General features: G+C 44.6%; 1 protein-coding gene across 1 annotated transcript; it reads left to right on the forward strand.

Annotated features, from left to right (window-relative positions):
• GPR139 (G protein-coupled receptor 139) lies at nucleotides 1–27,242 on the forward strand. The gene is made up of 2 exons (XM_007064370.3): nucleotides 1–466; nucleotides 22,224–27,242. The coding sequence occupies exons 1-2, from the start codon at nucleotides 346–348 to the stop codon at nucleotides 23,156–23,158; spliced, it is 1,056 nt and encodes a 351-aa protein (XP_007064432.2). The 5' UTR covers nucleotides 1–345; the 3' UTR covers nucleotides 23,159–27,242.
• Nucleotides 27,243–27,600: the final 358 nt, after the last annotated feature.

A 27,600-nucleotide genomic window follows, 5' to 3' on the forward strand; every position in this document is an offset into this window, starting at 1 on the left:
GGGGAGGGGGAGGCGGGCGCCCAGCGGCACTGGCCAGGCACCCCCGGCGCTGGGCACGTGAACCCCGCGGTGAGCCCAGGCCGGCGAGCAGCAGCCTTGCAGCAGTGCCGCCGCGCCCCCGCCTCTCGCTGCATTGCTGGGAGCAGCCATGTGTGCGCGCCATGTGCTGCGGGCGGCCGGGCGCGCTTGCTGCCGATGACAAGCCCGGGCGCAGCAGGTGCGGGAGGGCGGGGGGAGCCCGCGGGGGCGCGGAAGACACACGGCCGCTGATGCCGGGCGAGAGGAGGCTGAGCATCTCTGCCCCTCCATGTGCCGACGGAACAGCAGCAGGAGAAGGACAACCCAATGGAGTACAGTCACATCTACGTCCACAACGGCTCCCTCCTGGCTCACCACAAGTATGGCTGTGGCTTGGGATATGTACCTGTCATATACTACAGCTTGCTGCTCTGCCTCGGGCTGCCAGGTGAGTGCCACCCTCTGCCCGGCTCTCCGGCGGCACCCCAAAGGCTCTGCCCGGCCCCAGAGGATCGCCCTTAAGAGACGAGGTTTGCCTCAGTCGGTGCATTTTAAAAGCAGAGCCGTGACCTTTTGTTTAGGAGCAGCCGACTTATCCTGACATCTGAACTCAGCCAGCAAGTGGAGAAAGTTTTTAGTCTTTAAGGAAAGACTCCGAGGGATGGAGCGGAATTATTCTGTCTCCAAATCATTTTAGAATAAAAAGCAAACAGTCTTGGAGCCACTTACGCTGGAAGACAGTTGGGGGGGGGGGGCGGGTGTTGCACGTGTATATAGTTATAGGTCAACGGTTAGAAAGAGACTCATTCAAAATCAAGTCCTGTTTGCAGTATATGTTCACTGAGACCCGTTTTTTTAAATGACATGTCCAAGGTCCCTGCTGCACAGAGCTCCAAGAAAATTCTGATTTTAAGAGACTTTGGCTGTTTGCAATACAGGAGTACTTTCTTATTGGCTCACTTTCGTTGGTACAGTAAAACAGTACATATTCTCACGGATAAATGTGTGTGTGTAGAGGAGCAAGGCATTGTTCTACTGTTAATACATTTATATTAAGGACAGGAATCTTTACAGATCCAAATATACAAGACAATAATTCTGCTTTTGGATGGGATTTCAGGTTAGGTGCTTGTTTTACATCATTGGGCAAACCTTCTCTCTGTCTAGACAAATAACAACAGTCTCTTCCTAACATTGTTGCTAAAACTTTAGAAAAACTCCAGGCATTATCTTTAAAAAAAGAGGTGGTGAAATTCTAATTAAAGTTAAATATTGTAATGTGTGATGGGTGTGGAACTTTTAATTTTTAAATACACTAGAAGCTTGTTTTATTAACCTATGTGGATTAACACAAGACATTTCTTAGATAATATACTTATTACGATATGTATTTTACATGTATACTTCTAGGTAATGTTTTTTCTCTTCTCTTTAATGAGAGGTCTGTCTTCTTCTCTTTAATGAGGGGGGAGAGGGATTAGCAAACAGTTCCACTGCTTATAATGCACCTGTCCAAGTGCTCTCTGGTTCAGAACCTGACATACATGGTCTCAGTTCTTAATCAAGTTTCCAGAATAAATAATTTGGCCATTTCAAGTAGAATGGTATTGAGGACTGGAGGGTTCAGGGGATTGGCACTGGGACATGAAGTCATGTACCTGTATGCTGCCTGCCCATGTGAGGAGTAATCAAAAATTGTTACTGTCAGGTTGCTGCTGGCTCATCTCAGACCAGCTCCCAGTGGACAAGGGTAGCTTTAGGAACAAGGTATCTCAGATTCCACACATGAGCAAGGAACTGTGACTCCACAGGATTCCACTGAAGAAAGTAGCTGGTCAGCTAGAAAACCAGCATGCTCCAGGAGCCCCTCCCTATAGCCTGGGCAGCAAGTTAAAGAGTCTAGTCAGGCCCACATGACCCACTGCTCCAAGGGTCTGATCCCTCACTCACTGAAGTCAATGGCAGTACTCCACTGATTTCCTATGAGTGCAGGTGTGAGCATCAAAAGCTCATCCCAAGAATATAGACCAGAGGCCGGCTAGCCAGAAAACAAGTTCTCCCGCAGAGAAGGGGAAAAGATGAGACAAGTGACAACAGGAGACAGGAAAGAGAGGAGGGGCTCCTTGTTTAACGAGGAAAGGTTAACCAGTCTGCCTCTAGAGTATCAGTATACCTGAAGCCTGCACTGCCATTAGACAGCGCAAAACCCACCGCTGCCACAACTGATTCGGATTGGTATGTTTGTCCCAGCACAGGACAAGCACTGAGTAAGCTGTGGAGACTGCACTTTCTCACTCCTAGAAGTGGTCACGTCAGGTCATCACTCAGACATTTTGGTAGGGAAGACAGTCTGTGCTATACCAGTTCTATGGCTAAACAAAGGGCTTCAGTATCCAAGACTCCCAGCACTACATGCAGAGAAAACCCATGGTTTAAAAACTACTATTTAAAAATATCTTTAATAAGGATTCCTCTTGACAAGCAAGAATAGAGGGAAATGTTAGAACATTTTTATTTGTCAAGATGAATCAATATTTTTGATAATGCAATATATAGTTATATACATACAAAGGTGCATTTAAAACATCTTGTAAATGGCAATCAGCACTGATAAGATGTTAACAGATTTCTAAATGCTTTTTTTCACCTTAGCTGCTCTTGTTTAGAAAATTATATTCTTCAAGCCATTAGTTCATAAAAATGTTTGAATCAGACAGTGAGAGCCCTGTGTCTGAACAGTGGCTACAGTACATATACAATTGGTACCCAGCACATGAATTTAATTCACTGTGCCTTTTTTTCTCCTCTATAAGTAAATTTTGATGCATGGCAAATCATTAAGAGAACTGCACAGTTAAGTCCTGTATTTAGCCACAAAGCATGTAAAGCACAGGCAAGCCTCTCCACTCTGTAGCCACGCTGTGCCTCAGCCCTGACTTAAAGGGACCCCACCAGCCAGGGAGAAAAGGTACCGTTTCCATGCTCGCTCATTCATTCCTTGGCCTCTGTGCCATGGCAGTCAACAATGATGCCATTGTGGACTCTGATACTGATAGGATAGTGATTGGTCCAATAGGAAGTGACCAATACCACCTTAAGAATATACGAGTAGGAGGTTATTAGGAAGCAATGAGTTGCTACATCTACCTAAAATTGGGAAGATCCTTCATGCAGACACTAGGAAATCAGTTAATGAATGTTCTGCCTATACTTACACAACTGCAGATGTAGAATATATTCTAATTACGAACCTACTGTGATCCACCCGGGAATGTACGGTTAGAGTTACTGCAAGGGTGATGAGCAAGGGTGATGTGAATTTTTCCTGGAACATACATCCATTTGATTAGGAAAAATGGCACTGACAATAGTAAAACAAAACAAAATAAAAAAAACAACAAAACAACTTAGAATCATAGAATAACAGAGTTGGAAAGGACCTCTGGAGGCCATCTAGTCCAACCCCCTGCCCAGAGCAGGACCAATCCCAACTAAATCATCCCAGCCAGGGCTTTGTCAAGCCTGACCTTAAAAACTTCTGAGGAAGGGGATTCCACCACCTCCCTAGGTAACGCATTCCAGTGTTTCACCACCCTCCTAGTAAAAAAGTTTTTCCTAATATCCAACCTAAACCTCCCCCACTGCAACTTGAGACCTAGGTGACCTCTTGATAGTGATACCTAGAAACTTGATACTACAAGCCAAAATGATGCCTGATGTAACTCCAGTGAGTTCAGAGGAGTTGTATCATGGATACATTTGGCTTACCTTATTCAGTGTATGTTATCTGAGAATAACACTGACATTAACATCCAAGAGAACTGTACATATATGGCATGCTGAGTGCATAAGAAATTCATAGATTTCATTCTGGTATTGCACTGGTGCTTTTAAAAAATATTGTAGGGGTATCTGAGTCTCCTTGTCTAAATGATAAAGACCCCGAGGTTCCCTGGATTGAGCTAGTTTTTTGTAATTCTGAGAACTTGAAAGAGAGGAGGATCTAGGTTCTGGCCTCACACACAGATATAGTGTCTGTGCAATACCTTGTTGAAATGCAAAAGGTTAACTGTTTGCCACTATTTTTAAAGGTGTGATAAAATCATTTTATTATTGTTTGGATTTTTTGTCCTACTGTAAAAAGGAAATGTCTTCAGCTCAACAGCTTTGCATGGAGACTGCATTGTGCAACATGGATGCACACAGCATGCAGAGGGAGTAAAAGAAGCGATATCCCCTCACTTGTATGGCCCAGGCATAATTGCTGCCCCTGCTTTCAGGACAGCTCAGGGATTGCTTCCTCCCTATCCTCCTAGGGGTTCGGAGAGTGCCGAAGAGGGAGGGAGAACAGGGACATGACCTCATCATACTGCCCCTCCCCCCGATTGGCCCGTGGAGAGTAACTGGCACACTAGGAGGAATGAGCTATGCTGCACCCCCATAAAGAGGTATGGCACCAGATGTGCTGCTCCTGTATGCCGGAGAGCCATCCCTCTTGGAGGTACCCCAACGCAGGGTGGCTGCACATCACCCAAATGCAGATTTGTTCCTTAGAGGCACAGATGAGCCCTGAGGGAAGAGGAAACCTGGTTAAACATGGATGGCCGAAGGTTAAGTTATGCTTCCTGCAATATACTTTTGCAGGCTATTCTAACTTGGGGATAGATGCTACAGACCCTCATTCTCACTAGGTAACATCACATGAGTAATTAGGCCCAGTAACAGGAGCAAGGCTACAGAATCAGGCCCTTGATCTGCAGAATCCAGCCTCTCAATGCAGAAAGCAAGAAAATGTGTGTCTGGCAGGAGCAGAGTACACAAAGGCTGCTGGAAAAGTAGGTACAGTAACTCCTCGCTTAACGTTGTAGTTATGTTCCTGAAAAATGCGACTTTAAGCAAAACAATGTTAAGCGAATCCAATTTCCCCATAAGAATTAATGTAAATGGGGGGGTTAGGTTCCAGGGAAATTTTTTTCACCAGACAAAAGACTATATTACATATATATATAAAATATGTGTGTGTGTGTGTACAGTATAAGTTTTAAACAATTTAATACTGTACACAGCAATGATGATTGTGAAGCTTGGTTGAGGTGGTGGAGTCAGAGGGTGGAAGAGGGTGGGATATTTCCTGGGGAATGCCTTAGTGCTAAATGATGAACTAGCACTCGGCTGAGCCCTCAAGGGTTAACACATTGTTGTTAATGTAGCCTCACACGCTACAATGCAGCACAAATGGAGGGAGGAGAGACAGCATGGCAGACAGAGACAGAGACACATACCCTGCGTGTGGGAGAGAGAGAGAGAGAGAGACGCACATTGCCCCTTTAAGTATGCTGACCGCACTCTAAGTAACATTGCCTTTTTAAGTAGATCAGGAAGTTGAGACAGCAGCTGCTACCAGCAAGCTCCCTCCGTCCTGAGCCCTGTCGTGTCCGCCCCTGCTCTATGGAGAAGGGGTAAGCAGGGGAACAGGAGCAGGGGAGAGGGGGACACCCTGACATTAGTCCCCCTCATCCCCCCAGCCCGCACAGCAAGCAGGAGGCTCCCCGGAGCAGCTCCAAGGCAGAGGGCAGGAGCAGCACATGGCAGTGGGGGGCGGGACAGCTGAACTACCAGCAATTGATAGCCTGCTGGGTGTCTGCTGCACAGGGAACTTAGGGGAGCGGGGAGCTGATAGGGGGTTGCCGGTCCACCCTGGTTCCAAGCCCCCACCAGCTAGCTCCAATGGCTTTTTCTGTAAGCAGTGGTCAAAGCATGCGGCTGCCAAAAAACTTTATAAGGGAGCATTTATAACTTTATAAACGAGCATGTTCTCTAATTGATCGGCAGCATAACAACAAAACAACGTTAACCGGGGCGACTTTAAGAGAGGAGTTACTGTATGAGGGACATGCAAACTCCATTGCATGTTATTCAGCAATCACCACATAGTATTCCTGTTTCCAGGCACCTGAGTAAAGTGCATTGGATCCTTTTGTATCTTATAGACTCATAGACTTTAAGGTGAGAAAGGATCATTGTGATCATCTATCCTAGGGGTTCTCAAACTTCATTGCACCACAACCCCCTTCTGACAACAAAAATTACTACACGACCCTGGGAGAGGGGACCAAAGCCTGAGCCCACCCAAGACCCGCTGCCACTCTGGGGGTGGGGAGGCAAAGCCAAAGTCTGAGCCCCACCACCCCAAGCAGGGGGGCCAAGGGCTTCATCCCCGGGCAGGGAGCTATAATCTGAGCCCTGATGCCCAGGGCTGAAGTCGAAGACTGAGCCCCAACCCCAGGTGGTGGGGCTCAGGCTTTTGGCCTGGGCAGCGAGGCTCGGGCTTCAGCTTTGGCCCTGACCTCAAGCCAGTCTAATGCCAGCCCTGGTGGCTCCATTAAAATGGGGTCACAACCCACAGTTTGAGAACCGCTGATCTAGTCTGAACTCCTGCACATTGCAAGCCAAAGAACCTCAGCAGTGTTTTTACAATGTACCCCTGAAATAGGCCCCTAACCTCTGGCTGAGTTAGTGAAGTCCTCAAATCCTGGTTTAAAGATTGCAAGTTACAGAGAATTCACCATTTACACTAGTTAAAATCTGCAAGTGACCCATGCCCCATGCTGCAGAGGAAGGCAAAAAAAACCCGGGGTCTCTGCCAATCTGACCCTGTGGAAAATACCTTCCCAATCCCAAATATGGCGATCAGTTAGACCCTCTGTATGTGGGCAAGACAGAAATCATATCAACATAACTGCAAGACAGAAATACTACAGGAGGATTTGCAAATGGGAAAATGGATATATGCTGTGTTCCAAACTAGAAGAAAGAACTCAGTTCAACCATTGTTCATTAAATGGAGTTCACACAATAAATGGGCACTAAACTCTCCAGCACCAATTTTAGTCAAGGGGAATCTTTCCATTGACTTCAATGAGCAGTGGATGGGGCCCAAAGTGTGTGGATGGTACCCTGTTTGAGCAGGAGCAGGGAGCTGATTTGGCAGCACTTGTGACTGGTATGAGACTAAGACAGTAAGAATAAGTGACTGATCCAGTAGCTTAGCTAACAAAGAGATGCTGAGAGATGTTATACTACATTAGGTTGGGCTAGTGCATAGAGATGGACAGAACTGCTGCATAAGCGCTTGAAATGAGTTACTTTAAATGGCAAAATGATTGTCTGTTTTTTAAAGAATGATGGATGCTGAGAAAAAAACAGATCCATAGCAATCATGCTGCACAAAAAAGGGTGACAGGAAGGAGTGTGTATTAGAGACCTTAGTCTGGTCAATATGTCTGGGGGAAATGTCTGCTAAACTGTCCCCAGTTGGAATACAAGGTCACTGGAATGAAAGGCAGCATCCATATAATTTCATAAGGGGACATCGTTGTGCATCAGATGTAGTACAGTACTACAGTACAGAACACAACTGCAAATTTCTGGACAGATGAAAAGGAAGGGGTATTGTGTGTTGTTTTGCCAGGTCAAGGACTGAGTGGGAAGCAATGGTGTTCATGCTGAGACAATGTGCAATACATGGAAAGCTTAGCAGGCTGCAAAATACAAAGACATGTGGAGGGGAAATTACTAAAATTCGTTTATCTGGGAAGAAACACTCGAGCAGAGGTTTTTCCTGGAAATGACAGTGGTACAAAATATAGAGCAGAGTCAATTTTCATGTTGAGCAGGCAAATATTTGCAGAGCCCCCAGGAGCTGTTCTAGGAGTGTAGGATCTTTGAAAAACGTTAGGTATCCTTATCACACAGTCCTGCTATCCTCTCCTCCTTCCCCCACCCATCTACTGCTCAGCTTTTTAATGCTCCCTCTCCTCTTTTTTTTTCTGCTCGCCTCAAAATAGGGGGCATGACTCAGCAGAACTAAGTCAGCAGGAGCATGTCCTTCACAACATAAATCAAAACAACTTACCCTATGCAAAAGAAACAGAACAGGAAGATTCCCCAACCTGGAGTTCATCCTGCATTCAGCACCTGGTACAAAGCCCCTCCCTACACACAGTCATTTTCACCCCTGTCTCCCCCACTGGCTTTCCTAGAGCTCTGCCCCTGATTGCCCCTACAAGAGAAGGGGAAAGTGAAGCTGGAGTTAACCCCTTGTCTACTGGGGACCCTGCAGTGCCCCTGCACTCTACCACAGTCTCCTTCCCCTGAATCAGTACATGAATAAAACAGTCAAATGTCCAAATTCAGAGTGTGCTGCGTCTGCCTCTCTAACGGTGACCTGGATGGAGAGGACTGTAGATAGAGCATCCTTAGGACAACACCATATCATTTTCATTAATCCCATCTGGCTACGTTCTACTCTGCTTATAGGGCAGGTGGGACTGTTCAGAGGAGACAGTAGAGAACAAAGCAGAAGCCATGCTGCAAGCCTGGGACTAGGAATATTTAGGGAGACCCAAAGGAGTCACACATCTATGTTAGCATCAAGCAGGGGCCTCTAAAATAAAGTGTTATTTACAGTTTGCTTCACCAGAATTGTTCAGCACTGCATGGGGCCCTCCTAACACACGAGCCCCTCCGATAATACCTGTTTAACTTCTTCTCCCTCCTTGGTAAAAGACAACTCAGTGTTTCCTTTAGATGGGTGGGGATTTTTTAAAAAACTTGAGTTCCACTCTAATTAATTAATTGATTACAATTAATTTGAGTGAGCTAACATGTTTGTACTTGCAAGTGGTGAGACTCCACAAACGTTTGTTTTGGTACAAATGATTGTGAAGTATCCAGACTAGCACATCCAAATGTGTTAGCGATCGCAAGCCAGAAATCTCTAGTGTTGATATACCCTCCGTTGCTAAAACACAGCCAAATTCTGAGGGCCTTACTAAGGGCTTGTCTACGTTGTGGGGTAATGCACTCCATGGGGGTGTGATTTCTGAAGTGCACTATTGTGGTGTGCAATAATTGGTACGTGTGGACACTAAAGGTTCCCTAGTTCACTTTAACACAATGCTGCATTAAAATGCACTATTTTCAGAGTAACAAGCCGTGTTAGTCTGTATTCGCAAAAAGAAAAGGAGTACTTGTGGCACCTTAGAGACTAACCAATTTATTTGAGCATGAGCTTTCGTGAGCTACAGCTCACTTCATGTCTTGCCTACAGACAGCCCCCCAACCTGAAGCAAATACTCACCAACAACCACATACCACACAACAGAACCACTAACCCAGGAACCTATCCTTGCAACAAAGCCCGTTGCCAACTGTGCCCACATATCTATTCAGGGGACACCATCACTGGGCCTAATAACATCAGCCACACTATCAGAGGCTCGTTCACCTGCACATCCACCAATGTGATATATGCCATCATGTGCCAGCAATGCCCCTCTGCCATGTACATTGGTCAGACTGGACAGTCTCTACGTAAAAGAATAAATGGACACAAATCAGATGTCAAGAATTATAACATTCATAAACCAGTCGGAGAACACGTCAATCTCTCTGGTCACGCAATCACAGACATGAAGGTTGCTATCTTACAACAAAAAAACTTCAAATCCAGACTCCAGTGAGAAACTGCTGAATTGGAATTCATTTGCAAATTGGATACTATTAATTTAGGCTTAAATAGAGACTGGGAGTGGCTAAGTCATTATGCAAGGTAGCCTATTTTCCCTTGTTTTTTCCTGCCCCCCCCCCCCCCAGACGTTCTGGTTAAACTTGGATTTATGCCGGAAATGGCCTACCTTGATTGTCATGCACATTGTGGGGAGAGTGGTCAGTTTGGATGAGCTATTGCCAGCAGGAGAGTGAGTTTGTGTGTGTGTTGGGGGGGGGGGTGAGAAAACCTGGATTTGTGCTGGAAATGGCCCACCTTGATTATCATGCACATTATAGGGAGAGTGGTTACTTTGGATGAGCTATTACCAGCAGGAGAGTGAGTTCGTGTGTGTATGGGGGTGGGGGGGTGAGAAAACCTGGATTTGTGCTGGAAATGGCCCACCTTGATTATCATGCACATTGTAGGGAGAGTGGTCACTTTGGATAAGCTATTACCAGCAGGGGAGTGAGTTTGTGTGTGTGTGTTTTTTGGGAAAAAAGGGGGGGGGGTGAGAAAACCTGTATTTGTGCTGGAAATGTCCCACCTTGATTTTCATGCACGTTGTAAGGAGAGTGGTCACTTTGGATAGGCTATTACCAGCAGGAGAGTGAGTTTGTGTGTGTGGTTTTTGGAGGGGGGTGAGGGGTGAGAGAACCTGGATTTGTGCAGGAAATGGCCCACCTTGATTATCATACACATTGTGAAGAGAGTGGTCACTTTGGATGGGCTATTACCAGCAGGAGAGTGAGTTTGTGTGTGTGGGGGGGGGGGGCGGAGGGTGAGAAAACCTGGATTTGTGCTGGAAATGGCCCAACTTGATGATCACTTTAGATAAGCTATTACCAGCAGGAGAGTGGGGTGGGAGGAGGTATTGTTTCATGGTCTCTGTGTGTATATAATGTCTTCTGCAGTTTCCACAGTATGCATCCGATGAAGTGAACTGTAGCTCACGAAAGCTCATGCTCAAATAAATTGGTTAGTCTCTAAGGTGCCACAAGTACTCCTTTTCTTTTTGTAAAATGCACTAGAGAACTATTAATGTCCAATAGGTTAGTGCACTGTAGAAATGATACTCCCATACAGCGCATTCCCCCCCATCATGTAGACAAGCTTTTAACTCACTCCTTCTTCAGGCAGAAGTCCCATTATAGTGTGAGCAAAGCGGGCCCTGAGATCTGAAAGTGTGGACTCCCACTGAATTGGGTGACAAGTCAGGAAGCCCTAAAGGCCTATAGTTGTGGATCTCTGTACAGGAACAGGACTTAAGTTAATACAGAGCTAAATCCTCTCTGTTATTACTTAGTAAGGACTTCAGGATATGGCCCACAATTAAATTCTGCACCATCTCCACCCTTAATTTCCACCTTGTACTGTTCATACTTGTATAAATATTGTGGCCCAATTTTTCAAAAGAGACTAATGATTTTGTCTCAATTTTGACTGGTTAGCTTGAGACACCTTAAGGGCAGCTTGATATTCAGAGTAGCACTGAGAACCCACCTTTGAAACCAGGCCCCTTTAAGTCACCTCAAATTGGGAAGCCAAAATTTGAGGCATCTAGAATCACTTTTGAAAATTTAGGTCTGCCTTTGCCCAAAGTGACTTGTCCAAATATTTTTAACCAAAAACTAAAACCCTTGCATATTCTTGGCACTATTTTGTTAAGCATTCTGTGTCTTCATTTAATACAGGTTTCCATTAGGGAACCATGACACTCTGATAGGAAGACAGCAGTCCAGATCTTGAGAAGCTGAGTTTTGGAATTTTTTATCCCCTCCATACTGGTTTACATGCCTTAAAGCACTCCCTGCCATTCTTCCCCAAAGCACTTCTGCATTGCAGTTATAATTGAAGAAGTGGAATATCACCATCCATTCTATTTCAGTTTTGATCAGGAGACCATAAAAATGCTTGAGGACAGTACACCTATGAGGCTCATTTCCTTCCACTTTTGTGTGCTTGCTTTTAAGATACATTAAAACCCAGCTCATTAAAATAATGGACACAAATATAATTTGCAGAGTATTGAGGTGCATAACGAGGAAGGTGCTTATTGTTACAGATTTAAAAATAAATATTCTTAACCTCTGCCCTCCCCCAATACCCAAGACTGTTTCTGAAACCTGCTTTGAGCTTTTTCAGTGTGGTCAACTGTAATAATGGGCCTGATCCTCTGAGGTGCTGAGCGCCTCCCTGAGTACTAATGTGCCCTCAATTGCTACTGAAGTCATTGGGCCTGATTCTCCTGTCACTTACTCCAGTGTAAATCAGGAGTAACTCTATTGAAGTCGATGAAGCTGCAGTAGCATAAAACTGATGTAAGTAAGAAGCGAATCAGGCTCCAGTGGCTTCAGTGGGAGCAGAGGGCACATAGGATCTTGTAGGACCAGCACCCGTGTTGTTACAGTGCAGCCTTCTTCACAATACTGCCAGTAGGTGGGGGAAGGAGAGGGAGACTTAAGTATAGTGTTTTATTTCCCTGTCTTTCATGGGCAGTGGGTGAAACTTCCCATGGGGGAGGCAAGCTCCTTGTCCTGCTTCTTCCGCCCACAGCCCCACCCACACTCCACCCCTGCTCTGCCCCAGGCCCTGCCCCCACCCACTGCTGACTCGCCACTCACCTCTTCACACACACACACACACACACGCACGCACGCACACACCGCCCCCCCCCGAGATCCTCCCTCCACTCACCTCCTTCCTCACCCACCTGCTGCTTGCCTCCTCATCTCCCCCCCCCCCCCCCCCCCCCGCCGGTCCCCCCGCAAGACCCTTTCCCCTCCTGCCACAAGAACCCCACCACCACCTACTGTGCAGCTGGGTCACCTCCTCACCCTGCTGCTGCCCCCGCCCCGTGACACCCTCTCCCCTTGTCACCTTAAAGCACTGATAACATTCCCAAGGGAACTGAACTGGCTCAATTGCCAGATAGATTCTCCTCTGCTTGGAAGGGAGTTCGGTGTATGCAGTATAGAGAGAGACGAAAAGCCAGGCTACCTGCGCCAACCTGAAGCCTAATCTCTCCTTTTGAAAAAGTGCTTGTCAGTGACAGACTGCATTCAGGGAGTAGTTTAATCACTTTTTTTACACAGAATTCCCTGCCAGACTTGTTTACTTAAACTGGGTTTGAATATAACATCTAGATCAAGAAATAAACTCACTGGCTACATCAGCTCCTCCTTGAGCCAGGTTAGCAGTTACTTCTGGGTACAGAGAATAACGGAAGGGATCGTCATTTGGAAACTGTTTTTAACCCCAATAACACATTTTCCTACAATATAAAAGTCAGCTGAATGTGGCCAAAGGCTTCCTGGGCGTTGGTGAATGCCTGTTAAATGGCTTCATTACCACTTCAATGGCTCTTTAACAGTTTCAGTGATCTCTGCTACTGGGTCTCTAGAAGGCTTTTTCACTGTGTAAAATTAGGCTGTGTCTACACTACATGAATAACATAGCTGGAGTCGGGGTACCTTAGGTCGAGTTACCGCAGGGGGTCGACGGCAGAAACTCTCCCGTCGACTTACCTTACTCTTCTCGTCGATCTGCAGTCAATTTGGCGGGTCTTCACTAAACCTGCTAAATCAACCACCGGTGGATCGGTCTCAGAGCGTTGATCCCGGCTGGAGTGTAGACCTGCCCTTACTCATGGATCCCCTCCGCTTGTCTCCTCACGTCTGCCACTGACTCCCCGCTCGCATTCTCACACGCGCACCCCGCGTGGGGGGTGAGGAGAGACGCGGCCAGCAGCTGCGGGGACCTCCAAGGGGGCCAGTGAATGGGGTGGAGGAGAAGAGAGGAGGAAGATTCACCCCAGGCAGCAGCAGCAGCAAGCTGTGGGAGCCTTGGGTCAGGGTCAGAGCAGGGAGGGGAACAGGCGGGAGTGTGGGGGGGGGGGCACCATGGTCCAGGTGTCAGGTGGCAGGGACAGCTGTGCTAGGGAAGGCAACACTTCCCCTTGCCTATTATATCTGCTGCCCATGCTGTCTATTATAACATACATATAAAAAGATGCACTCACACTGTATATATGTACACATCTATAGCAGTACGGATGTACACACAGGGGCCTAGATTCTGAGGGGCTCCTGTGCATTCCTTGTAGTTCCTGTGCTCTGTGGATCCCATGGACAGGGAGGAGGCAAGGATGGAGCAGAACGTTCACCCTGCATGCACAAAGAGCAGCCTTGGAGAGATTGTGCCTGCCAGAACTTACGGTGCTGCTCCCCACTGGGCCCCTCTACTTAGGTCATGGCATAAAAAGCCCCAATCTAGCCCACAACAGATCAGGTGTGTTAACACAGGGGCCTAAAATGCCTTACACTGTGAGAATTAGGATGTGGTAAGTGCGAGGAAAATGAGGCCTGTATTATATCAAACACAGCTTCCTTCAGTATAGTGCATTAGTCCTAGAGTTGTACCACTAGGTCTGCTCCATCAGGCAGGCTACCAAAATCCTAGTCCAGCAGCGTAGGAAAATCCAAAGGCCCATGCTGTGCAAGTGAAATGCATTACTCACTGTCTGCCAGACAAGTTACTGTATAGACCTGCACTTAAAAACCCTGGGTGCGCTGACTGGCTGACTAGGCTGAAAATGAATATTGGCCAGTGGCCCTCAACACAATTACCTTGTAAATGCCCTTGAAGAGCTGAAGAAATGGATCATTTGCTCACAAAATCTTCTATTTTGTTAAAATCTCTCTCTGGCTCTGACCAGCCTCCTGGGTACACCCAGTACAACACTTTGGGAAGGGTACAGAATACATAGTGCTCTTCACCAGACTAAGGTGCAATGGCTAATCAGTACCATGTGCAAGGAAAAGGAGGTGGAAGGCCAGTTTTCATTGCCAGATTCAAGTCTGAGGCATTGATCAATCAGCGCACCCAGGATTTTTAAGTGAATGTCTGCAAAGTAGTTCATGGCAGGCAGTCACTAATTCAGTTTCACCTACATAGAGTGGAGTTTTGAGTGACCTGACCAGCTGAATAATAGGGTAGTATTTTTCCCAGGCAGCCTAGTAAGTCTTTTCTATTTCCAGTTTCATTTTCACCTTCCAATCTGAGGGGATGGTCAGTCAACGAACCCAGGATTTCTAAGGATGGGTCACATTAGAGCTTTTTCTTGAGGAGCCCTACCACATACAATTATACCATAGCCTTTGTGCTGCCCTGCTTCTCCTTCAGCATGGACCCTCTTCACACCCTCCCTGCAGTTCTGCTCTGGACTTTGCCATTTCCCACTGCTGCTTGCACTGCAGAACGACAGTCTTTGCCATTGTGCCTGGTGAGAGATGAGAGACACAGAGAAATGGTTTCACTTGACTCGTCTTTCCCCGCGGGAGTGCGTCCCATTCTTTGGTTCCCAAACAATATGACAATAAATAATCAGCCTTTTAAATCACTTCTCACAGGTATCCTCTGAGGAAAAGGAAGGAAGATGTGCTGTATCAGTTGCAGCCTTAAAGTATCACATGAGTGGGTCACCTGGCAAGCCCTGCACTGTTTAACAAAGCTCTTGACCACAAGCCACCATATTGAGAGACAAGGGCAAAGTTTGCTCCCCTAAGCAGGCATAAGTTCACTGAAGTTGCTCCCACTTATATTTGGTTTGAATTTGGCCCATAGTGCTTTAGGACAGATCATCATTTACACTGTAGCACTGAATTTATAGAAAATATTGGGGTCACCTTATCTTTTTCTCTGATAAATTCGATCTAAGTTGTTCTTGGACATGTAAATTAAACAAAAATTCTAGCCTGCTACAGCAGGCACTATTAATAAATGAATGTTGAGTAGCAAAAGTCACCCGCTGGCAATGGTTATGATACAGTCACTACTGAGATCTCCATACCAGTGGTTTTCAACATTTTTTCATTTGCAGACCTCAAAGGATTTAGCGCAGATCCCTTTGGAATTCTTAGACATAGTCTGTAGACCCCCAGGGGGTCTGCAGACCACAGATTGAAAACCACGCCCTTACAAAAAGAAAAGGAGTACTTGTGGCACCTTAGAGACTAACAAATTTATTTGAGCATAAGCTTTCGTTAGCTACAGCTCACTTCATTGGATGCATTCACGAAAGCTTATGCTTAAATAAATTTGTTAGTGTCTAAGGTGCCACACGTACTCCTTTTCTTTTTGCGAATACCGACTAACATGGCTGCTACTCTGAAACCAGTCCTTACAAAGTAGAAGATAAAAGCCATGGTAATCTCAAATGTGGTAAATGTTGCCATTTGATTCTGTACTGGCAATCACACTAACATTAACTACTGAGAATAGTAAATGTCTAGTTTTTAATGTTGTCTACTGTTTTATAATACATTATCTAGTCCTATCAAGCATCTTTGTTCCTCATTGTATATTTCCTAGTATTTTGAATTTAAATATTCAGGATATTTTTTCATGTATAAAGGGCCTGTCAATATAGTGAAAGGAAATCATTATTTGAAAAGTTAAAAAAATGAGATTACATTTAAAATTGCATAACAATATCTTTATGTGAAATGCAGGAAGTTGTAATATTTGACCTAAAGAATAATTTTACACACACTTTCTCTCTTTCTCTCTTTAGCGACAATCTTATTCAGTAAAAGGCGTCCCTTATATAGGGTTGCCAACTTTCTACTTGCACAATACCGAACACCCTTGTCCCACCCCTTCTCCAAGACCCCGCCCCCTGTTCACTCCATCCCCCCTCCCTCTGTCGCTCGCTCTCCCCACCCTCACTCACTCGCTCATTTTCACCAGGTTGGCTCAGGGGGTTGGGGTTGGTAAGGGAAGGGGTGAGGGCTCCAGCTGGGGATGCAGGCTCTGGGGTGGGGCCAGAAGTGAGGAGTTCAGGGTTTGGGAGGAGGCTCCGGGCTGAAGCAGTGGGTTGGGATGCGAGAGGGGTGAAGGCTCTGGGCTGGGGGTGTGGATTCCGGGGTGGGGCCAGAAATGAGGGGTTCGGAGTGTGGGGGTGGTCTGTGGGCTGAGGCAAGGGGTTGGGGTTTGAGGGCTCCGGCTGGGTGCAGACTCTGGAATGGGGCTGTGGATGAGGGGGTTGAGGTGTAGGAAGGTGCTCTGGGCTGGGACCAAGGGGTTGGAGCACGGGAGGGGTCACGGGTCTGGACAGCGCTTACCTCAAGTTCCCAGAAGCAGCGGCATGTCCCCCCTCCGGCTCCTACGTGGACGTGCGGCCAGGCGGCTCTGTGCGCTGCCCCTTCCACAGGTGCCGCCCCCGCAGCTCCCGCTGGCTGTGCTTCCTGGCCAATGGGAGCTGCAGAGCCAGCGCTTGGGGCTGGGGCAACATGCAGAGCTCCCTGGGTGCCCCTACACCTAGGAGCCGGAGAGGGGACATGCCACTGCTTCTGGGAGCCACACAGAGCCACGGCAGGCAGGAAGCCTGCCTTGCCCCTGCTGTGTTGCCGACTGGACTTTTAACGGCCCAGTCAGCAGTGCTGACTGGAGCCACCAGGGTCCCTTTTTGGCCGGGTGTTCCAGTCAAAAACCGGACACCTGGCAACCCTACCCTTATATGACCTTATGGATTGTTTGTCACCCAGTAAGCAACAGCCATAGTAACTTTATTTAGCTACCTTCGAGACTAACAAATTTATTTGAGCATAAGCTTTCGTGAGCTACAGCTCACTTCATCGGATGCATTCAGTGGAAAATACAGTGGGGAGATATTTTCCACTGAATGCATCCGATGAAGTGAGCTGTAACTCATGAAAGCTTATGCTCAAATAAATTTTTTAGTCTCTAAGGTGCCACAAGTCCTTCTTTTCTTTTTGCGAATACAGACTAACATGGCTGCTACTCTGAAACCTTTATTTAGCTAGTTTATGATACTGAACTACCAAACCACACAGTGGCATAACCCTGCTATCCACTTAACTTATAAAGGAGATTTCACTGCATGCAGAGTCTGTTTGTTACGCACAGAATATATTCCTCAAAAGTAACAAGTGTTTCTGTTTCCTGCTTAGAAACACTCAACTGCTATTCTTTAAGCTCACAAGCTGTGATAATAGGCAATTGAAGTATTTCTATAATTCCCCCATAAAACAGATAATATTTGAGGTATGACTATAATCCATAAAGCAAGGAAACTAAAGGATATATTGTGCCTTTCAGGCACAGACAACACTTGGGGAAGGTACAGAAAGCGCTCCAGGAGGCCAGAACCCTGGGGGAGTGGGAGAGATGATGAGCACTGTACAGTCTTCTCCAAGAGTACAGAATCTAACTGCTTCTGCACCTGACCAGATGTGCACCCCTTTACTCCCTCCACACCGGTCAAGGTCCCAATGGTGCTAGCTTTGCATTGCACAATCCTTGTGCTCTGAACTCCTTGCGCCCAGACCCTGCCCCCTTTTGTACCCCCACAGGGGCTGAACGCAATGTTTGTTGCTGAAATTCTCTCCTAAACCTGTGGTGCTCTGGCTTTATAGGAAACACTGTAAGAAAGGATCACCTCTGACACGGTAAGCAGACCTTGGAGGAGTTTCTACTTGGAGCTTGTTTACACTCCTATTAAGTTGACGGCAAGCTGGGGTGTGGAACGGGAGTAGATCAAAGTGCATCAGGGACCTGTTAGTGTGCAGCAGCAGGGTCCTCACAGACATTTAGTGATCAGCAGGCTAGTGTGGGGTAGATTTACACCCAGTTTGCAGCAAACTAAGTGTTCATGTAGACAATCCTTTGCTGTAAAGTCCACATGGGATTCAACACCGGAAGTAAAGGCAACCGAGGACCATCTCTCACTTCAGCCTTTTCCCTGACAGATGATCTCTCTTAGATGCCTAGAACCCCAAAGACATAGGGCTGTACAGGCCAATGCCAATGCTCTGAATTGCGCATTGAAACACACAAAGTCAGGCAGACTTTGGAGGACAGATGAAATTCTCTCCTTGCATACAGCCTGGCTGAGTAAGCAGGCAGCCAAGTGCTGCCCTAGCTGAGGTTTCTGAATGATTTTTGGGTGCAGCTCCCTATTGACTGCACTGCATTATTCCAGTCTGGATAACTGCAGTGGAAGGAACAGGCATGCAAGAAGGAACAGCCATGCAAGAAGGAACAAAGCTCTCCTGGACACTTGCTACCTGGATACTAGAAACCCCCAGATAATATATCGTTAGGGCAAGAGGCAGATAGATCCCCTCTATTGAAGGGGATAAATTGAACAGTTGCTCTGCCCCAACCCACTAGTCTCATCTCTTGCAGCCTCCATCCTTGGCTCTCTGATAGATGTTAGGAAAGCCAAAGTCCTGTACTGAAGTGAGTAATGCAGCCTAAACTTATATTTGTCACCCCCTAATCAGCTCCCACAGCAGTGACCAATCCATTCGAAATCTGAATGATCTTATCCACAAAGTAGCCAGAAAATGTCCAGAAAGAAACATGCACCAGTGTGTCCAAGTCAAGCCAAACTGAATTCACCCATGTGCTCTCCACCCCTAACAGACCCAGCAATCGGGTCTCTGCATATGCTATGGTGGAGGAGGACATTTTTTTATCTTTACCACCATTAGAATGCATAAAAGTGACCTGTCAGGATAGGGCAAAGAGAGCAGATATCTGGGAATCACCATGACAATTGCAGAGGGCAATATATTATTGTCATTATGGTATGGTCCACTGGCTGAACAGCATTCTCCCCAGTTTCACCAGGCACTAGCCCTGGAGAGGGCTCAAGAATACCACAGAGAAGAATTCTACATTGCCAGGGAGATGGACAAAGTGAGTAAGTCTCCTATGCCTCTCCTGAACTCTCTGCTGAGGCATTATCATGCTGGCAGTTTTCTGCTGAACCTCAGTAATGGCGTTTATATCTGTTCTCACTAAGTAAATGATATTATTGTATTTCATATCACCCAGCCAGCAAAATCACTAATGTGATTCCAAGGAAAGTTTTTCCAATACAAGATACTGTAGCCCTTGCAGAAAAATTGGATAGTGCTTCCCTGTACTTTGGCAGATCAATTTTCTAATCCAGCTCACAGGGCAAAGCTAGCTGGCACCTTGGTATACACTGTTACTGCTGGCCTTGGTAATGGAGGAGCACAGAGGCAGAAGCTGCCCATAAATCCACTCAACTGTGGGGGCCTAGAACTAATCAACACCTCCCACAAAGCAGGCAGGAGGAAGCAAGGCCAGGGTGCCTGGAAGATGTGCATATCCAGCTTCATTGTTGAAATTCCAACCAGAACCTCTGACAAGGGCAAATTGCCTCACAGACACAGCCTCCCTCACTGCAGCAGTCTATGGGTGACTCAAGTTTACAGTATTCTCAAAGGAGATGCATACACTGGGTATATTCAGGTTACAAGGTGCCAGGCCATGAAACATGGCTGGCCAAATCCTATAGTAATTTCTCAGTCACATTAAGTTTTCTGAGTCCAGGATTTTCGTGATTATATATTGTTCATTCTATCTCTGATTGCCAGATAGCAGATCCTATTGAGAGATTAAGGTTTTCTTGAAAAACAAGGAAATGGAGCACTCTGCCTACCACAGCCCCCTGATGCTGCTCTAAATTGAAATCAATGGAGTTACACCGATGTAAGATTGGAGTAACAGAGAAGGAGGGTCAGGCCTGGTATAATCCTTAATGCCAGAAAAACTAATTTGAAAGAAAGTCTTAAAATAATATTCTGGGCAAGGTTCTACTTTACATTTCATATATATGGTTCTGACACCTTGATCACGTACTGTTTGGCTTAGCCATTCTACAAGAGTTTGCTTTGTTCCAGGGTGTGATTTTAATCATTCTCTTGAATTTTGATTGATCCCAGAACTGGGATGTTGATGGTGGTTACTCCTGTCATTCATTTTGTGTGACCCTTTTCTCCAGTAGCTAAAAACCTGCTTTGAGAAAGCAGGCTCGGGAGGCCTTCTAAAGTCAAGAGTTGTCGTAATTGCCAAGTGATAGTTAAATAATATGCATTCTCATTTCAGTTTTAGGACACATTTAGGGCATCATTACTTTTACTTACATAATTTCTGCTCTTTCTGATTTCAAGAAGTCCTCATAATTTTTCTTGATTTGCCTTGGGAGAGCAATCTGTAGAAGAGGGAGAGGTAATTACAGCACTTATGAAAATGTCAAACACAAATATTTGGCAAGCCATGCTGTCAGTAAACCAAATCTCCATCTTTGTTTAAACACTACTGTGGCCACTCTAGCCACTTTAATCAATCTTTGGATGGGACAAATCTACCATACCTTACTCTGATGAAACTGCCAATGGTAGCAATAGGAGTTTTGCCTAAGACAAGACTGCACGATTGGACCTAATGTAATGTAAGCCCTGTGATATGTTGGCAACTTATTGTTGTGCTATTTAAGCAACATGTAACCCTTCTTTTAGGCATAGGTTGTCTGATGGGCACACTGGACAGTGGTCATGGGGCTGCAGGCAAAATCCTGTCTGAGCCAAAGAGGCAGTGTACGGGATTTCTTCAGTGGTGTTGAGTCAAATCATACATAATTCAAAGAGTTTTACTCAAGTATAAAAGTTTAATTTGAACTGCATTTTTCCCCTTAATGGCTCAGGAATACTTCAGTAGCAGCAACAGATACAAGGCCTCACTGTCAGAGATGTATCCTTAAGGAGTATCTCTGGCTAAGCAAGGAACTGTTTGGGGAGTAGATGGATCTGGTGGCAATAAGGTCGATATGGATCCTGAATGAAGAGCCAGCAAAACTGTCATGATAGAAAAGGCCTGTGAAGTGCTGAGAGCCTCAGGCATGGTTCTGAGTGCCTCACCCTGCTCAAGTGAGAATTGAGGAATTCTTCACAGGATTGGGCCACAAAATGATCAAGTTAAGATCAAGTTAAGATGACCTATCAAGGCCAGTTTGATTTCCAATCCTTTGCCGTAGGGTTCAAACACACACACACATGTACGCGAATGAGCAGGGGAATCAAGTGAGCTGTAACAAAGTCCCTTTTATACCTTCTTTTTTCCCTTTCTGTCACGGAAAAGGGAGAGGAAAAGGCTGGGGAAAAGAAGAGGAAAACAAAAGGGGGGAGGGGAACTAACTGGAAACCAAAACAAAAAAGGGTTTTTTAGTAAAAAGAAAAACACACAACAAATTTTTGAAAAAACGAATATTTTCCACACCAAAACAAGTTTTTGTAAAAAAAAAAAAAAAGGGTGGGGGGCATTTTTCATCAAAAAAAAATTTGACAGAATATTTTGACCAACTCCAAACAGTTCCTGTCTCTTCTATACAGAGCAGCTAAACCCTGGCTAAACACAGTGGTACAGGGCTGGACTGAGTTGACAGGCTGACTAGATTGAATTAGGCACAGACAACATAGGAGTTCACTCTTTGGTTTCTTGAACTTTAATGAAGATAGTTCTGCTACAGCACGCCTGAAATGTAGCTACAGCTCAATCAAACATTCAAATAAGGCTAACTCTACCTCCCGTTTCAGAGTAGCAGCCGTGTTAGTCTGTATCTGCAAAAAGAAAAGGAGTACTTGTGGCACCTTAGAGACTAACCAATTTATTTGAGCATAAGCTTTCGTGAGCTACAGCTTGATGAAGTGAGCTGTAGCTCACGAAAGCTTATGCTCAAATAAATTGGTTAGTCTCTAAGGTGCCCCAAGTCTTCCTTTCTACCTCCCGTGAAACTAACTGAACTTTTCTGTCTCCACAGCAAACATCCTGACAGTCATCATCCTATCGCAGCTGGTGGTTCGCAGGCAGAAGTCCTCCTACAACTATCTTTTAGCACTAGCTGCTGCTGACATACTGGTACTTTTTTTCATTGTCTTTGTTGACTTTTTGCTGGAGGACTTCATCTTGAATAAGCAGATGCCTCAGATATTGGACAAAATAATTGAGGTATTGGAATTTTCTTCCATACATACGTCCATTTGGATTACCGTGCCATTAACAATTGATAGGTACATAGCAGTATGTCATCCGCTTAAATATCACACTGTCTCCTACCCAGCTCGTACTCGAAAAGTCATTGTGTGTGTGTATATCACCTGCTTTTTGACCAGCATCCCCTACTACTGGTGGCCCAATATTTGGATTGAAGACTACATAAGCACATCTATACATCATGTCCTTATCTGGATCCACTGTTTTACGGTTTACTTGGTACCGTGTTCCATTTTCTTCATTCTGAATTCAATCATTGTGTACAAGCTCAGACGAAAATGCAATTTCCGACTGAGAGGATATTCCACAGGGAAAACCACAGCCATTTTGTTTACTATAACTTCTATTTTTGCCCTACTTTGGGCACCAAGAATAATCATGATACTGTATCACCTCTATGTATCACCTTTAAACAACACTTGGTTGGTACATATTGTCTCGGATATTGCCAATATGCTAGCACTGTTGAACACTGCAATTAATTTCTTCCTCTACTGTTTCATTAGCAAGAGATTTCGCACAATGGCAGCTGCGACACTAAAGGCTTTCTTTAGGTGTCAGAAACAACCAGTTCAGTTCTATACAAACCATAACTTTTCAATAACTAGCAGCCCTTGGATTTCCCCTGCCAATTCTCACTGCATCAAAATGCTTGTTTACCAGTATGATAAAAATGGAAAACCTATAAAAATATCACCATGAAAAGAAGGATTGTTGGTGTCTCTGGATGCATCTTCTTTTCAAGCCGTTACATCACCAGGATGTAAACTGCTGACATGGCTATTTTTAAAGGTGGTCAGTTGATTTCATTTCCCTGACAGACTAAAGGCAGATCAGACTGTTAGCAGAGAATGGGAGTACTTCATCTGGGGAGTCGGAATGAGAAGGCAAAATGCCTCTTTCCTGTTACATAGCATTCTGAATATGCTTTGGAGTACAAGTCTTTATGTTAATTTGTTATCAAGTGTCCATGTGCAAGCATTGGTGCAGTACAGTTGTTGGGGGAAAAGCCACGCCGAAGTTGTTTAATTGCAACCATAAAAAAACTTCTGTGACCATGTAGTTGTCTTCACTATTGACAAAGTGAATGCTTTACGTACTGTGGAAGGTATCATTTGCACTGCGTGCACTTGCCTAAAACGATGTGTCATTTCTAACATGAAATATCGCTACACGCAGTCCCTGCTATGGAGGACTTTCTGCAGTGAGCAATCTGGAAGACATTTGAACTGTGACAAGCCTTCCAGGCTCACTTGAACTCCAGGCTTGAACTCAAGGCTCAAGGATGGACATTTCACCTGTTACAGCCTTGGCATGAAAAGCAATCCTGCAAGCTGCCAATATTTATATGCTTTAAGTTGTTTTATCTAAGATAGCGGCCAGAGGGGAGGAGTCTGAAGGGAGGGGGAAGGAGGTTTCTTCAGCCAAGAACAAAAGTAGAATATTTCTCCAGTGACTTTAATTAGACTCTCCAAAAGCCCATAAGTTCGGGGCCCAGTCCTGCAAGGTACAGCGGTCCCATGGGGCCCGATTCTGTGAGGTGCTGCATGTACACTGACCAACATTTTGTAATTAATTTTAGGCAGATTTGGGTTGGAAGGCCCTTGGGTGTGTGAGCCCTCTCTGCAGTTACCCCAGAGTGTCAGCTCCTGTCTCCTCGGGCTGACCTGGCTCCTGGAGTCCCAGCTCCTGCCTGTTGGCTCTCTAGCCACAACATGTAGATGGGGTCCTCCCCTTGTGATGTTGCTCCCCTTCCCTGGCCCTTGCACTGTTGGATTGCCAGCCCCAAGGTCCCGCTCCCACACTGCAGGAGATAACATCATTAAATCAGGAGTCGGAAGTTTTTTGGTTATAAACAGGAGTCTCCCTGACATGCTAGGAGACTTGGTGAGCCTAGCTATGTGTTTAATGAGAAATATGGACACCACAACTCCCATTGAAGCCAATGAAAATACTCAGCACCCCCCTTGACTGGGCCTTTAGAAATTATACATACAAAAATTAAATATTAGAACTTGTTTGGGCTATGCTATCACAGATTTACCATTTAGTTGTTTAGTTTAATAGTCAAAAATCTGTGTGTGGATTCAACGTATTAAAGACTCCACAACAGTAAAAACAAAGACTACCAAAAATGCAGGGCAGTGAATTTTAAGGTACTTTAACGAGGATAAATATTTAAATTCTCTTCCTCCACACTCATAAGAAGCATTTCAGGAACTCTGGTAGAAGACACCGGAAGAAGATATCTACATCAGGCTTCTGAGAGGCATTTCATTTGCTATTATCCCTCTTTGTTGTTGGTATGTGGTCTCACAAAGAATGCATCATAACACGTGAATTACTTGTGGAGCACTTAACACAGGCCTTAACAAAGAGTGTAAGATTATGTTTCCTTGCCTGGTAAACACAGGCACAGCTTTGTCTGTGAGCATAGGGGCTTCTCAACTGATACCTGCAAAAAAGAGAGAAGCTCAGGGTTTGCAAAGTGTCAGTATATGTGCCTCATTGTGAGCAGGAAGCTCACAAAAGACCCAATGCTGTGACATCCTGAGATCCTCCGAGAGGGGGAATAGAGGGCACTCAGCACCTCCTAGAACTAGGCTCAATAAAATCTGCAGGTATTGAACAGTCTGCCATACTTTGAAGTCTTACTATGTTTTAAGAAACGCTGAGTACCCACGAGTCCCAACAGCCTGATTCCCCACTGCCTTGGTCCTCATGTAGCCATTTACTCCTGTGTAAAGTGAGTGCAAAGTGGATGTATACAGCCACCAAATAAGAATGCACCATGCACAGACATAAATGACAACACAAGGCACAGGAAAGATCAGGTGATTGAGGTGATATACTTTATTGGATCAACATCTGTTGATGAGCGAGACAAGTTTTCGAGCACACAAGTAGAAAGCAGTAAAGTATGAAGTCCAATTTATCTGGTCCGACAGATCTTTACCTACATGAGAGTAGGGCTTATTTGGGAAAGAATGAGACTACTCAAGCAGTAAGGATTTGTAAAATTGGGTCCACTATGCTCAGATCCTCAGCTCCACTGACTTCAGTGTGAGTCCAGGGTGCTCAGTATTTCCCTGCAAGGTGCTAAGCACCTCCTCTATCAGGCTGCTGAATTATATAGTCTAATGATTTTTCAGTTCAATCAGAAAGGGGTGGGGGATGGGGGGAATGTGCCTGAGAACAGAATTTGACCCTTTCCCCCAAAGCAGCATGGCAAGAATTAAATCTTTTGAAATAAGGAGAGAGGAAAAAAACAAGCAAACAAAAACCCACCCTGTGATCTTTTCACACTAATCTTGACAAAACGTGATGTATGCAAAACAGTAATTGCAATAATAAAGCATAAGGAAACGCCAGGCCTCTGAATGTGTCATTACCGACAACTAAATAAGGGTAAAATTATTAGCTTCTTTACTACTGATTTACTTATTTATTTATTAGTTTTTGTCCTTTTCCCCGCCATTCCCCAAGCTCTCTCTTTATTCTCCTTCTGTGTAAATTGATATTAACCAAAGTTTACCTTTTTAAAAAAGGTACTAGCTATTTAATTTTGGGGAAGACACTGTATTGATCTCTTTTTTATTTTAAATTTGTTATGAAGAATGCTAGTCTGAGTTACATGTGAATATGTCAAAGTGCAATATACCTATATAGAGTAAGTTATTCATTTTTGAGAACGTTATCTAATATTGAAAACAAAATGTATTTATATGAACATTTCACTATTCTACTTAATATATTAGTAACCTTACATAAGTAACTGAATGTTTAGGTTTTTTTAAAAGATGCATATATTTCAGTTCAGTATATGGAATAATCTGCCATATACATTGTGTGATTTATTACTTTTCTTACCATGATGTTGGTCCTGAAAACTAGCAGTGTAATCTCTCTTTTGTTTCCTACTTATATTTTTTATTTTAATAAATGGCCATATTTAAAATTTTAAAACTCTGAGGATTTGATTTCTGAACTAAAGATATTCCACCAGGTTATTGTAATCTTGTTTTTTTAAAAAAACCTCACTACCATTTTCATATCAGTCTTTGAAATAACATGGTATTACTTTCATAGGTATTTAATCAACCAGTTCATTTCCAATGATTTTGAGGCTTTAAGGGCTCGATTCAAAGCCTCATTGAAGTCAACAAAAAACCTCCCACTGGTTTCAATGGGGTTTTGATTAGGCCATAACTTATTAACAATAAACATTCTGAAGACTTTTTTGTGAGGGGGCAGTTTGGGAAATAAAGCCTTGACTTTTTAGTCCACCATATGAGAGCTGCTGTTGATGATCCTTGCCTTTTTTAGTTTTGTGAAGCATCTTGCAATGACTGTTGTTAACTAGCCAATGTCTTGCTGTATTCTTTGTACCACCTAATTTTCCTATAGTAAAAACTTAACCAAGCACTTGCTGTCTCACTATTTAGGAAAATAAAATATTCTGGAGACAGAAGTATCTTGGTTGCAGAGAGGGGATTTTGTACTTGTTTTAACTTATATTTCAAATACCTACAATTAGGGGGGGGGGGGGAAAGCTGTGAACAGAGAGTCTAACAATTACTTGCAGGCGTATGTCCTCGAAAAATCACAGCTATGAACAAAGTCATTTTTAAACACAATGCTGAGTATATAATATTATAATAATGAGACCTATTATCTATTTGAATTGTAAACATTGATATTTTCATAACTAGAGAATATATTGTGTTTGACAAACTTGTTTGTATTATAATAAATTCTGAGCTGGTGCATAAAAACTCTTTTATTGTAATGTTTGGAGTCATGATGTTTATTTTGTAGATGTTTATGACAGTTAGTGTGTAGGGCCCATGCTTGCAACCCGTGTTCAAGTGACTGCTCATTGAGTATAAGTGGTGGAATCAGCCCCGTTCCATAAATAATGTATCTTCAAAACATCCATCATGTACGTATGTAATTATTGGGCCCGATTCTCCACTACCTTATGGACCAAATTCTCAGATGCTTTAAATGTGCAAAACTTCATTGAAGTTAATGGGTCTGTGCCCATTTATGCTAGCAGAGGGTTTGGCCCATTTACATCTGCGCACAGTGGGCATGAAACCCTACCAACTCTGAGTGATGTAAACAACGATAAAAGATGCAAA

Source organism: Chelonia mydas, chromosome 10, assembly GCF_015237465.2.
Source record: "Chelonia mydas isolate rCheMyd1 chromosome 10, rCheMyd1.pri.v2, whole genome shotgun sequence".
NCBI lineage: Eukaryota > Metazoa > Chordata > Testudines > Cheloniidae > Chelonia > Chelonia mydas.

Coding starts and splice junctions, on each gene's coding strand:
- GPR139 (XM_007064370.3), top strand. CDS start 346: ATGGAGTACAGTCACATCTACGTCCACAACGGCTCCCTCCTGGCTCAC. Junction 467..22,223: donor GCTCTGCCTCGGGCTGCCAG/GTGAGTGCCACC, acceptor CTGTCTCCACAG/CAAACATCCTGACAGTCATC.